General features: G+C 53.2%; 1 protein-coding gene across 1 annotated transcript in view; it reads left to right on the top strand.

Annotated features, from left to right (window-relative positions):
• The window catches only part of LOC111146171 (calneuron 1), a 468,609-nt gene that overhangs the window by 451,565 nt on the left and 2,709 nt on the right, over nt 1-14,335 (top strand). Inside the window, exon 5 of the mRNA XM_022501606.1 lies at nt 4,237-4,393. Coding sequence (XP_022357314.1) covers nt 4,237-4,393 — 157 coding nt within the window. The remainder of the gene's footprint in view (nt 1-4,236; nt 4,394-14,335) is intronic.

Raw genomic sequence — 14,335 nt, forward strand, 5'->3', positions numbered from 1 at the left:
GTGGTCTCTGGCCAATCAAGCAGCAAGTGATGTTAGAGGAGGGAAGAGAGTATAAATGCGAGGCTACCTGATATGATTAATGAGGGTGGAGATGTTCGTGCAGTTGGCCCTGCAGAGATACCATAAATGGAAAACTTCTGCTCCCGGGAACGAGCAGTTGTACACGCTGCGCTCTTTAACCATGATCCAGCACCAGCAGAAGAAAATAGAAACCCAAACCCAGAGGATACAAGCAGGATCATCGATACAAAATGGGGTATCGGAAGTACGGAGAGAAATTTAAAACTGGGATGCAAACGTGCATGGTTACGTGCTAATCTTCTGGCTGGTTTTCTGAAAGAAAATGCGTAATTCCAAAACAGACCCGAGAAAAATTAAGAAGCTACAGGAGTGATGATGGAAGGAATACTTGTTGGCATTTAGTCTACGGTGTTTGACAGTGTGATGTCTTTCAAATTGGCAAGAGAGATCTATTCCGACAACATTGAAAACTTGGAATCCTACTTAATTAATTTTGTTTAAATGTTAGTATCCTGTTATTAAACGATGACCCAGATGGCTGAATCGAAGGAAAATAGAGATTTCTAGGCTCTGTGTCTTGTCTTCACTTTGCCAGACCCTGGCTGATTCTTTTCACCTAATTTCTGATTTTCAGCAAATTCTCAGCTGGTTAGGTCCCTTCAGCTGGTCTTCCAGGAAATACTTACTCATATTCCCAGAGTCTCCTTGATTTTGTCCCTCTTTGTCTCTGACTGGGGCACGCTGGGCGGGAGCGCGTCCAAATTGTCTCGTCTGGGACATCCATCACCCTCACCTGGCCCTTTCCCAGGCTTCTTACAGCGCCTGGGCTTAAAACCACATGCCCCCCCCCCCAATCAAATCTGAGGGACAGTAAGACAAAAAAGACGGCAGGTCGGCCCTACGTGTGTCTCATAATTCACCCTACGGCCAGTAAACTGTGATGCAGAAGACAAATCCACTTCACACACCTACTTCACTGGTTCTTTCTTCTGTAAATGGCTTTGAACTGGAGTCATTTAGATTTCCAGCAAATTACAGTGACCTCGTTTCATTTGTTAGAATAAGGGCATTTTTAAAGCAAGGTAAGGATTGCTCACAAAGAAAGCAGGGAGAGAAAAATGTCTAGAACTTCCTCTCACTGCGATCCAGACTAACTTAAAATATTCTTCTGTGTTCACTCTTGGCTGAGTTACGCTGCAGAAATCCCAGAGTCTTCATGGCCAGCGTGAGGGCTTCTCTTAAATCACATGCCCTTTGTGAGTTGGCCCCATGTTGTATTTTTTCCAGGAGCCAGAATGAAGGAGCAGCCCGTACTTGGTGTGAGTGGTTTTGTGACAGAAGGAAAAAAAAATGGCAGAACACAAGATGGCTCTGAGACTTGGCTCCAGACATCCATCATTTTCATATGTGACTTTCACCAGCATTTAACCGGCCAAAGCCTTCCATCAGTAGGCCGGGAAATACAGAACCCTCGCATGTTGGGGAAAGAAAGAAGTGGAAATAATGAAACCTATTACAGCCCACACTTCTACTCAGAAATACTCATTTCCCTCTCTTCAGCCACAAAATATACTCCTCCCTCCCCAAGGGAAACACCCAAGAACCCCATCCAATTACAGCATGTAAGACCCGAGCCTCAAGACCTAGAATCTCATGACGTACGTTAAATCTGGGTGTGGCTCCTCCTGATCTGGAGACTTTGCAAATGAATGAATGAATGAATGCATAATCCACCACTGCCACACTCGACATATAAGGGCAGAACAGACTCAGGCTAACCCCCAACCAATCCCTTCTAGAAGGAAAGAGAAAAAAAGATGGCAGACACACAGCATTCAAAATTTTAGAACAAATTCTACACTCCTACTGAACAGACCTTGGGGTGAGCACCGTTCCTTGGTTGGACCCTAGTTCCGCTCCCTGGAAGCCGCTCTTGCGTTCACTGTATGATTTCAAGCCCCGTTCCCAGCGTCAGCACCCAGGACATCCATCCTTTGCGCCGCTCTGCTAGTGCGCGTCTGATGAGGGCAGTGGATGCCAGGGCTTGCCTGGATCCTCGAGAGCTTGTTCTCCTAAGTGCTCGTTCCCATAAAAGGTTGGGAGCCCGAAGATCACCTTGGGTTTTGAGCAGTCATAGAGTCTTCTAACCCCAGCTGTTGGCTCCTGCCCGGGATCGCTGTTTCAAAAACTTAGTCATTTTTTAAAATCTCTTTGATTTCAATTGTCTTCTGCTGATAGCCACATCCACAATTATTTTCGCTAGTATTCTCTAACATCCACAATTCTCTCTAAACTTAATAACCGGCTTCTTCGGAGAGTCACTTCACACATTCTGGGGTTTTAATAAGGAACACTTACGTTTATTTTGTTATTTATAGCATATCTCAGTTTTATCTCTTCCTAGTTGAAAGTGAGAAACAATTGCTTCTTTCTGTTCTGTAAGACCAGGAATTTCTGGGTTTCTCTATTCCTGGCTTGCAAACCAACCAATTCTTTCCTGAATTCATCTCTTTTTTTCCCCCTAATTGTTTTCTAAAAGAAAATGAGATACAATTCACATATAACATTATGTTAGCTTCCTGTGTATGATTCAATATTTATATATATTGCAAAAAGATCATCACAATAAATTAACATCCATCCCCACACATTCTTGTAACGAGAACTTTTACGACCTGTACTTCTGGTTTCAAATATGCAATACCGTGTTCTTAACTGTAGTTACCATGCTGTACACTAGATCCCCAGAACTCACTTATTTTATAGCTGGACGTGTGTACCTCGGATCCCCTTCACCCATGTCACCCGCCGTCCACCCCCAAACCTGGAGCCCAGCAGTCGGTTCTCTGTATCTGTGAGTTCAGGGGTTTTGGGTGGGTTGGTTGGTTTCAGATTCCATAGATAAGTGAAATCATACAATCCTCGTCTTTCTCTGTACAATTTCTTTCGCGCTGAGCTCACTTTGTCTTGAGGCACCCGTCAGAGGAAACCAGTTGCAACTGCTGCTGTTCCCCAAACTTCTTACCTAAAGCCACAAACTGCCTTCACACACATCTGTCCTTCCAGCCCTCACAGGCGATGACTTACTGAATGCTGAGTTTCTGCGTGATGTACATGGGTCTTTATCTTTCCAGCCTCCAGTAACGTTTTTCTCATTTCCCACCACTTGGCGCTGGAATATGATATTTTAGACAGTTCGTGGGGTAGCCTCCCACTTCCGTGCATTAGTTTTTGTATTGTTGGCTTCATAGCAAACAAGCCCTGAGTCTTTGTGGCGGACCGTGACGGAGGCTGTCCTTCCCCCCTCGCCCTCCCTGCGTGGGGTGTCTGCAGGTCTCTTGCCCTTGACCCTTGTTCCGGGGCCTAGGTGGAAGGACCAGCCCCCACGTGGGACATGCTGTCCTCACAGCAGAGGGCAGGCAGCATCTGGTCGAACCACATAATGGCTCTTAAAGCTTTTCCCTGGATGTGGCATCTGTGACTTCTCACATTCCATCGGCCAAGAGAGCGATAGGACCAAACCCGATAGAAATGGAGGGAGAGAGTATAATCCTCTCCTCAGGACAGGGGAAGCTACACTGGCCCTTCGCTTCTCTTCCTCATAAACATGGCTTTGAACTTGCATTTTATCTTGTTAGAACAAAGTATGTACTTTTTCTTGAGATTTATCTATTTATTTGGGGGGGGCAGAGGGAGAGAGAGAAGCTGACCGTGTACCAAAAGGGGGGCTGGATCCCACGACCCTGAGATCATAACCTGAGCGGAAACCCAGAGCCAGACACGTAAGCGACTGAGCCGCCCAGGTGGCCCGGACAAGATACGTATATGGAGAGCAGGACGGGAATGGCTGTCTTCTTGGGAGTCTGTCATCGTTAGAGACACGGGCATTGTCTGACGTGTGCCACAACCCCAGAGCACGTGAGGTGCGCTGGGTGTGGGGGGGGACAGCAGATGCTGTGTGAGTGGGAGGCCAAAGGAGCCGGTGGCATCTTCTCCAGGACTCCCCGCTGCGGCGGGTGCCGCCCCTGCTGCGTCCCCGCGGGGTCCCCTGCCAAGTTCCCGCGTGTGCTCAGAGCTGCACGTGCCGGAGAAACTGCTCATCGGCTACCCGGCAAGGCTGGGAGAAGCGCCGGGAGAGGAGCTCTGGGCCGTTCAGGCCACGGCCGTGCCCCGAGCTGCCTCTCGAGACCGTCTCACCCCTGTCTGTCCCCGCAGTTCGACATGCAGAGGGTAACGCTGGAGGAGCTGAAGCTCATCCTCTACCACGCCTTCCGGGACCACCTGACCATGAAGGACATCGAGAACATCATCACCAACGAGGAGGAGAGCCTGCAGGAGACGTCGGAGAGCTGCCAGGCGGAGTTCGAGGGAGGTAGGTGCCCTGCGTCGGCTTCCTCCGGGGCCGGGCGCGGCAGACACCGCCGCGTCGCCGCGGACGGAACGTGCTCGCCGTCGGGCCGCCGTGCCTCGGTCGAGAACTCAGGACCGAGGCTACGGGGTTCTTGCTGCGCAGACGCCACAGGTCATTTACTTTCTGGTTTTTTTTCTCCCCAAACCCTGCATTTTTGCAGGACCTCTAGTGACCCTGTCACTAGCGACTGTGTCATCCCTCCCGGGGTCCTCTGAGGTCTGGGATTGAATGTTCAGCTTTGTGGTCGCTCCGCGGTCGTCTGCTGGACGACCACCACGCCTGCCAGGCTGGCGGCGACTTGGATGGAGGCCGGTGGCTCAGTGGGTGACGCTGGCCGCCAGGGCTGCCTTCTCTGAGGGCCCGTCCTTGTCTAGAAGCATCCGGATAATTACCCCCACTTCTCAGGACCCTGAGGAACAGCTGACCTCTGCTCTGCTGCCCGAAGGTGCGGCTCAGGAAGATCTTGTCCGTGAAATGACTCTGTGAACTTAACCACGGGGTTTTCGAAGAAATAAGGTTGTCCTGGGGCCAAAATAGAGACCCATGAGAGGCTGTTGTGAGGGGCTCAGGAAAGAAAACGTAAGAAAAAACCCACTCACCCGATCCCCTAATTAGTAGAAAGTTCCAGGGAAGCTTAAGAATCCAATCCCTCTTTCCAACTTTGAAAACCAGAACTGCCGCAACAATGCTGACACATCGAAAAAGAATTTTTTGGCATTGTATTAAAACACGGTATCCGGCGACCGGCCATCTTCCACGTGTGGGTGCTGAGTTTCCTTAAAGAGGTCAAACTGTTATTTTCTGTTCTTTTTTCTGAACGCTTAAAAAACTCAGTGTACACAGTGGGTAAGTGGTCACGTGGCCACCAGAATAGCACTGGGCTGTCCAGTCTTGGAGCTGCCGTGGTCCAGCGGCTGAGCACTGTGGCAGGGAGTCTGCTCGGGGCGGGGTTGGTCCAGGTGGCCACAGTGGCTCATTCAGCCCTGCACTCCCCCAGGTCCTGTCTGGGCGGCTTCGTGTGCAGGATTAAAGGCTGTGACAAGAGGAAACAGGAGGACGGGATAAAATTAACTCAAGCCTGGGAAACAGGGCATGGTGGGTGGGAAGGGGCATCAACCTGAGAACAACGCCCCTTCTGAAGACATTCAAATTTAAGTTTTTCAAAACTGCTGTGAATAGCAAAGGTGGTGGTACAGAGGCTGCCTTGGTCTTGGCGTGCACGACCCCTGGGCTGTAGCATCAGTGGCCGTATCTGGAGTGGGAGCCATGGGAGAGCTGGACGGTCATAGTCAAGGCCATTTGCTGCAGGATTTGGGGGTGGTGATGACTGGGAGCGTGAGTGGGGGGAGGGAGGCAGAGATGGGAGGAAAGTTGGGCTAAGTTTTCACTGGCCTCCCCTGGTCCCATCTAGTTTTTCCCGGTTCAAATAATGGAGGCGCCAGGGGCTCCAGCAAACACTCCTGAGGTGGTGGGAAGCGTATTTCTGGGCATTTCGTTTTCCATAAGCGCCTTCATTTGCGGATCACTGTTTTGTTCAGAGAAATGCCACAAGTCTTAGTAATTTGGGAAAGGTCAGACCGTGCACGGGCAACCTGAACTGTAAGCAGTGTCTTTTCATTGTCCAAGCGCTCACACGTTAGTAAAGGAAGGGACTGAGAGGGGTTTTCCGAATCGAGGTCTCACCGCGTCTGCTTTAACTGATGCGGACGCAGAGCACTGACAACAGCCACCATTTCGGAAACCCGGGGGCCGGGGGCGGGGGGGTGGTAACAGATAAGTTCCGGTCACTGCACTAAATGCTTTAAACTTTTCGGTCTTATTTAGTAAAAGAAACATTGTTTTATAACATTGCTTTTTGGAATGACCTGTGCAACCTTGGTTACATAATCCACTTTGCTTGTGTTCACATCAGACAGTTGTTTTCTGTGTGTGTTTTGTATTTTAAATATTACTGTGTTTGGCCCCAAATGCAAGCTCATTGCTTTGTGGTCAGGTTTTTTCCAGTCTTGGGTAGGATCAGAGTCACTGGTGGATTTATTTAATGCCCACAGCCCGCTCCTTGTTCAAGAAGGGGCTTCCTTGATTGTACTTATGGGCAGAGTTGTCCAGGAGATGCCACATAGGCACTGAGGTTCCCCCCCCCACCAGTGCCCTAGGACTAGAAGAGTCCATTTGAGGCCCCATGGCTGGCCTTGACCTCCTCCCTTCCCACCCAGGGAGCACTTCTCTCTTGCTCTTGCTAAAACTTTGCTGCAGCAAGTGTATACCCATGCGAGTCAGCCGGACGGCCGCTGGCAGATCCGTGGGGACTGGGAGTCTGGCCCTCCTTTGTGTCAGAGGAAGGAATCCTTCAGAAAGAAAAACCTAAAAGTGTAGGTCTTTGCCTTAAAAAGATGAAAGGGCACATCCGTCTCTGAGCAAGGAAGGAGGTGGTCAGTGAAACTGATGTTGTGTTGGGGGCGCCTGGGTGGCTGAGTGGGTTAAGCCTCTGCCTTCAGCTCAGGTCATGGTCTCAGGGTCCTGGGATCGAGCCCCGCATCAGGCTCTCTGCTCAGTGGGGAGCCTGCTTCCCCCTCTCTCTGCCTGCCTCTCTGCCTACTTGTGATCTCTGTGTGTCAAATGAATAAATAAAATCTTTAAAAAAAAAAAAAAGCAGATGCTGTGTGGCACAGGGGAATTTAAAGAAGGTCACATCAAAGAGCTCGGAGCACAGCAAGGTTAGGGTCAAGACCCCAAGATTTGCACAATCCGTGTGACAGAGCCAATGAGACAAGGGCAGGAGACCTTCCACGTGCCAGCAGCATCATTTTACATCACGACTGCTTTCGCTTTTATAGATCCCAGGTCTGAGACTTGTACCGAGGTTCCGTTTCTGTCCACTGAGTCAGGACGCAAATTTCCTTCCCTATGAATGGAAACGTAAAGGAGAAATGGTCCAGGAGCCCAGGGGGTTGCGGCCCCATGATGGGAGAGGTTTCTGTGTTTCTTTTTCTCCTTTTCGTTTTCTTTTTGACTTGATGTTGTTGTCTTCACTTGTTTGAGTTTTAGGCCAACACAGACCACAGATAAATGAATGAGCAGGCACGCGCGTGCGCACACACACACACACACACACCCCAGCTCCTCACACGTTCTGGTCTGCTTTGTCTTTATGGAAGACAGAGCTCCGTGATCATCAGCAAGAAGGAATCTTTCCATCTTCTTCCGGGAAAGGACAGGAGACAACAGGATGAGACTCCAGGCTCCACAGAAGGAAGCTTTCCGGGTTCTCCCAGAGACTCTGAGATGGGGGTTCATGCCGCGTGTGGAAGGCACCTACAGAAAACCTCATTAAGGCAGGGAAGAGACCAGAAGAATCCAATTTGAGGGCTCCAAGGGGCACTTTTCCTCTCTTCACACACCTGGCTTCTGGATGAGACGTTACCCGGATTGGGTCAGGAAGCTGACCGGCTGTTATCCACTGTGTTCGGTGCTCTGGGAGCACCCACGAGGTCACGGAAGCACCCGGGAGTCAGGGCCTCTCCAGCACGGCCCGTAGCCCGCAGCCAGTATGGCCCCGATCCCGTGAGCATACCTGGCATGACTCTCAGGCACTCCCATTCCCTGCGATCTGTCTGAATTCTCTTTTTCACACAAATTATGCTCAGCGTTCCAAGGTGTCTGTGTTCCCAATTTGTGTTCTAACCATTTGGAAAAATAAACAGGTTGGCGACCACCAAAGTGCATTAGATACAAGAGTCTGGGACTCCCACAGTGCACACCCACCTCCCAGGCTACCTAAGAGTTTCAAGCCGTTGTGCTTCCGTTTCGCCCCTTAGGCTCGATCACCAGACACTTTGCATTTGGAGAAGCTCAGGGACACTGAGAGGCAAATTCCTGTTTTGTTATTTGGTTCCGGTTGCTGCGCATGTGCAACTGAGTGGTCTCGTGGTTGAATCCGCTACCTGCCCGTCACCGGATCCGTGCGCAGGGTTCCCGTAACAAATGATACCGTATGTGAAGGTGGACTTGCCTGTATGTTTACTGATTAACTCACAGGATACAGTCCAGGAGGTCAAGGGACAGGAGGGCCTGCCCGTCCTGCCGGCCAGGCGCTGGAAATTGTTAACCTGGGCAGCTGAGCTGAGCGTGTAGTTCTGCAGCCCAACTGGTAGAGATGGGGAAAGTGAGACTCGGCCGAGTGGTGTCCTTTGTCCAAAGTCAAATCACAGGAAAGGACTTGAACCTGGGGCTCTCTGACACAGCCCTGCCCTGGCCTCTTCATGGGTTCCTCTGGGTCCTTCGGCCAGATGTGGGCGGTGCAGACTCCTTGCAGAACAGCACGCCATCATTACTCATTCTTCGTTTCGTCGCCGGAGAAATCACATTATATTTGGAAGTTGGGGAGAAGTGCAGCAAGACTGTGTGAGCCCTTTCAAGACACGTCCCCCAAATGTTGTCCCTAAATGGAATGCCAGCTGTCAGATTTTTCTAGACATTCCGACAACACGCACAGCAGAAGGAAGTAAAGCAAAATCATCAACGGAGGAATAAATAGTTCCTGGGAAAGGCATGGCAGAGCAGCTCTGCGCCGCTCCGTGATGGGATGATGGACAGACGCACGAATGTCCAAGGACGTGACACGGGCCAGGCAGACCCCGAGGCATCCCTGTGTGGGTACATGGGTATGTTTCCAGCCCTGTGTAGACCAGATACGTGACCCTGGATAAGTTACTGGCTTTTTAAAGATGTGTTAGAGAGAAAAATAGAGAGAGAGGAAGTGAGGGGAGGTGCAGAGGGAGAAAGAGAATCTTCACGCAGACAGACTCCCTGCTGAGTGCGGAGCCTGATGTGGGGCTCGATCTCACGACCCGAGAGCATGACCTGGGCCCAAACCAAGAGTCAGACACTCAACCAACAGAGCCAGCCAGGCACCCCGACCCTGGGTAAGTTACTTAGAAACTCTCTGGGCCTTTTTTTCTTCATCCATCCAATGCAAAGTTTGGACAAGGACGGTGACATCCAGATCCAGCAATTACTGGGCTCCCTGGAAGGTCAGAAAGAATGTGCAGCCAAACCCAAGGTCTCCAGCTCGGCCGTCGCTGCTGAAGCCCCAGGATTCCTCGCAGGATGTCAAATGCACACCCAGATGGGGAGCCTTGCTCCGTCACCGGGCCGTGCGCACTGGGGATTTCAGGCCCATTCGAATGAAAGGGGTGTAAGATGTCATCTCTACCATGTGCTCGCATTTTCCCCAGGGCTACGACTTTCCTTACATTAACCCCGTTCTCCTTGGGGAAAGGTAGGAGGTCACGGTGTGGCCGAGGCCCGTGGCTGGCAATGAGAGAGGACACGGTCTGCAAAGAGATTTGTGGCCTCAGAAGGGAAGGGATTTTTCTTCTCTCCGGGAATCCTTCCGGGCAATTGTGGAGGAAAGCTCTCTGGAGCCGTCAGTGCAGGGGGATGAGAATCCGCGACCCTGGACGGAGAGCCGGAGGCCGGTTCTGACAGACACTGGGAGGTGCAGAGCTCTGGCTCTGCGCCCTGAGCGAGCCCAGCTTGAAAGCCCGCTGCCCTGCGCTGCCCCCCACTGCCCTGCGCTGCCCCCCACTGCCCTGCGCTGCCCCAGGTATTTGGCCCCTTGCCGAGACGTTTAGTAACTCTTCAGAGCCTCGTGTTCTTCATCCGAGAAATGGGAGTCACAGCAGGACCTCGTGAGGCTGTTAGGACGGCTGAGGTCTCGCAGGAGAGTATTTTGTACGACGCTTCGCACGGTAGGAAGCACTCAAAACAAAGAACCAAACCAAAATGGGCTGCCCCAGCCCCGGTTCCGTCCTTTTCAGGCTTCTTCCCGGAGACGTCGCAGGACCCACTGCTAGAATGCCGCGTCTTTGCAGGATGGGACAGGGACCAAATTTGCATGGTTGGGACGTTCTTGACTCGTTCATTGCTAGAGTCGTCATTGCCAGCATTGGACTTGCCAAAAGTACTGGTCAAAACTCTTGGTTTTAAGTAGCAGAAAATCAACCCAGAGCCCCTTAAACTTAAAAAAGATAAATAAATTAAAAGGCGCACCGGCTCAGATCATACAAGGCATCGGAGGAATGAACTTTGGCTGACCCGGATCCAAAGAGCTCGAGGACCTCCTCCTCCCTCCACCCCCAGCCTCGCACATTCTCGCTCCCAAACTCTCTGTCCTTTCTCTCTGTCACCTTAGTTCCTGGCAGGCTCGCTCTTCCCGAAGGGACAGGATTGTCTCCTGGGAGACTCGTCCCCATTCCGAGAACAGCTCCTACCAGTCGTGCCGGGCCCGTGTGCCTAGAGCTCAGCTCGCTCGCCCTGGCCAATCTGGCTTGGCGCAGCGGGAACGGTGAGATGCCGCGTGGGGAGCTCCACTGGGGAGAGGTGCGGATCCCCGAACCAAGAGACGGGTTTTGTTCTAAGAAGAGGAAAGGTCGGTTAGAAAGGCCAAAGCAATCCCTGGTCCACGGTGAACCCTCAAAGCAAGACACGGCTGCTGGCTGGAAACCGAGATGCTTCGTGGTAAGGAAGGAGCCAGCTCCCAGCCCAGAAGGAGAGGAGGCCCCTGTTCCCCTTACAGGGCATCATGCAACAGCCTCCCTGCTACTCCCTCAGAGGCCACCGCGTCCCGCTCGCCTTCAGGGCTCACCTGGAGTCCCCAAGCGTCCCTGATTTCTCTGATGGACAGAAAAGTCTCTTTCAGAAGCTCTTAATTAGTCCCCCCTTAGGCCCTGGAAATATTCAGTTTCATAAAATCAGAAAATGTTGGGCCTGGAATGCTCACAGAGCGGGAAGAGCTCCCAGACCTGGCAGGTCTGGCTCACGGCGAGAATCACCTAAGATGGGTTTTATAGTGTTTTGTTTTTAAACATTCCTGAGCCCCCAGCTCCCGGCCAGAACTATCACTTACATAGGTCTGTGTTCGGGCGATTCGCCAGAATTGTTAGGATTCCGGTTTGCCTCATTGGGAAGCCGGTGCCTCCAGACGCACAGCCCCATTTCGAAGAGATGAAGCCAGAGGGATTATGAACCCCGTATATCCAGGGTCACCCAGCTGGTCGGTGGCAAAATGCATGCGGACTCCGGTCTCCAGGAGAACACCCAGGAGTCACCACTGCCTGTCACTGGCCGAGTGGACAGCATGAGTCTCTGGGAGCAGGAGAAAGCAAAAGGAATTGTCTTTTGCTGGATTCACAAACCCGGGTCCTGCCGTAGCAGCCAGGCCTCTGCAGGACTGGGGACTTGCTAACCAGCTTTCAAGAAAACTACGGACCCCGCTTCTCTGTCCTCCTGTGTCAGCCTCCCCCGGCTCACACGCCAGCCCCGTGTGCGTTGGGGGCGCCTGCCTGGCAGCCACGAGGCGAGAAAGGGAGCGCCGGGCCTGACGGGCAGACAACACAGAAAGGATCGCCAGCAGCACGAAGCGTTTGTGCCATTTTCACGTTCAGTTTCAAGTTCCTCAAAAAGAGTTACCGTCTTGGGGCACTTGGGTGGCTCAGTGGGTTAAGCCTCTGCCTTCGGCTCAGGTCATGATCCCAGGGTCCTGGGATCGAGCCCCGCGTCGGGCTCTCTGCTCAGCAGGGAGCCTGCTTCCCCCCCCCCCACTGCCTCCCTCTCTGTCTACTTGGATCTCTGTCAAATAAATAAAATCTTAAAAAAAAAAAAAAAGAGTTACCGTCTGACCCGGAAATCTGACTCCTAGGTCTGTGTACCCAAGAGAGCCGAAGACACGTCCACGCAAAGCCGCGGATCCGAGTGTGTTAGCGGCATTATCCACAATCGCCAAAACAGACAGCCCCAGCGTCCATCCGCGGCGACAGGACAGAGTGTGGCACAGAGGAGTGAAGCAGGAACGCTCGCCGCGGCTGTGCCTGGGCCGGGCTAAGTGGAAGGGGACACGAAAGGCTACATAGGGTGTAATATATTTGCAACGCCCAGAGCGGAAGCAGCTGAGCAGCACTGCCAGGGGCGGGGGGGCAGGAGTGAAGCGTGACTTCTGGTGCGCGTGGGGGTCCCCTTTTCGGGCAGTGAACGCATTCCGGATTTAGGCAGTGGCGATACTGTCACAGCCCCGTGGACGGACTGAATGCCCCTGGTACTTAGTACGGGAATGCCATCTCCGTGAGAAACGAATAACTATTGAGAGGCCGTTACAAAAAATGTAAAAGGATCAGGCTCTTGGAGAGCAAGATGTTCAGGAGACGCCCCCTGAAGTCTGCGCTAAGCCCCGAAGACGTGAGGCGGGGGGCAGCGGCGCCCCAGTGGCGAGAACAGGTGCCCGGAGTCTCGGGCAGCAGGCGGAGTCCGTGCGGGGGGGCCTGAAACGGAGGCTGCTGGGCAGGGAGGCAGAGTGGTCGAGGAGCAGAGGTGGGAGAGGGGCCGGAGGTGGCCTGGGGAGCCTCGGAGCTGGGGGGACGCACTCCCCCAGCAGGAAGCCCTTGCAGAACGGCCGCGGGCTTGGGTGGTGCGTCCGGAGCGCCGCTGCAGGGAGGGAGTCTCGCGGCAGCCCGGAGCCAGTTAAGGAGGGAAGGGAGCACGGCAGAGGTCTGGGAGCACCGCGCGGACGTGCGCGCCTGGGCTGGAGGCTGCGGGAACAGGAGAAAAATGAGCAGACCTTTCCTGCCGCCCCGAGGGCAGAGGAGGAAGTCTTGCGTTTCTTCAGCAATTCTCAGTTGGATGCAGCCTTCAGCTTTTTTATTGGCTCCTTCATCTTTGAGATAATTCTTGACACCAGCAGAGCTGTTACCACTTGGTCCTTGGACAGAGACAGAAACCGAGGCTCAGGGAAGTTCAGTCACTAGCCGGGGGCTGCTCCTAAGTGGTGGTTAAGAGAGGCCCCAAGCCGGGCTCATAGTTCACCCTCAGCTGCCCAGTAGTCTCATCGCGGAAGCGAACCCTGGACACAGAAACAAACCCCAAAACCACAGCGCGACGCACACGTCCGCTCGCCAAGCGGCCGCCAGTGACGGTCAGCCAACCCGCGAGCGTGCGGCGGGACCCCCCCCCCCCGTCAGCCGCAGCAGGTGACGTGCCTTCCCTTTGGCTCTTCCTAACGCGGAGCAGAAGATCAAGGTGACTGAGTTTGTGCAGAGGTTTTGAACCTGGGTCTTCGAATCCGACCTGGCTCAAGCCCCACCTCCACCACTTGCCAGACGAACTTGGACCTCACTGCCTGGAGCTCCCTGTCAGGTGACGCTCACACACCCTGCTCGCCCGTGTGGCCGCTACCTAACCCGTGACTCAGACGCGGGTCTGGCTCTGAGGTCGTTCCTTTTGTGCTCGGCACAGGCCGACGGCACTGCGAGGGCTGCAGAGCCCAGGACTCTCATCGAGGCACGGAGGCTGAATCAGGAGCTCAACGGTGACGTGTTTCCGAGCTAGGGACCGAGCAGGACGCGCCACTCCGCCACTCCGTTTGCAGGACTTTGGTCTGGATTCCGGTTTGCATGGCCCCAAGTAGAACTATTAGGTTCTCCAGGCCTTTTCTCCTTCCTTCTCTCTCCCCTCCCACTGCTTTGAGGGGTTTTCAGATCATAGGTGCAGCCGCTCTCCCAGGGGATAATCCTTTTGCCGGTGACCTTGTTTGCCGACGTCCTTCACAAAGACTGGCTTCAGCCAAAAATTTCTCCCTCTCATAATCACACAATTTTTCTTGGCCTTCGCCAGCCCTCGGGACAGAAAGGTAGAGGACCGCCTTCAGAAGCATGTTCACGCCGAGGAGCTGCCAGGGGAAATGAGCCGGTCCGCAGAACGTGCTGGATGCGCTACCTCCGCAGCCTGGGTTTATTTCCTGCTGTGGTCCTTGCCCTTCTCCAACACCACGTCGTCTCTCCCGCCTGCGGGCGGGCACTGGTTTACATTCCGTCCGTTCCTGGAGGGGCTGGGGGAGGCACAGCTCTGCAC

Source organism: Enhydra lutris, unplaced genomic scaffold (genome assembly GCF_002288905.1).
Source record: "Enhydra lutris kenyoni isolate GAN:26980312 unplaced genomic scaffold, ASM228890v2 scaffoldscaffold13, whole genome shotgun sequence".
Lineage (NCBI taxonomy): Eukaryota > Metazoa > Chordata > Mammalia > Carnivora > Mustelidae > Enhydra > Enhydra lutris.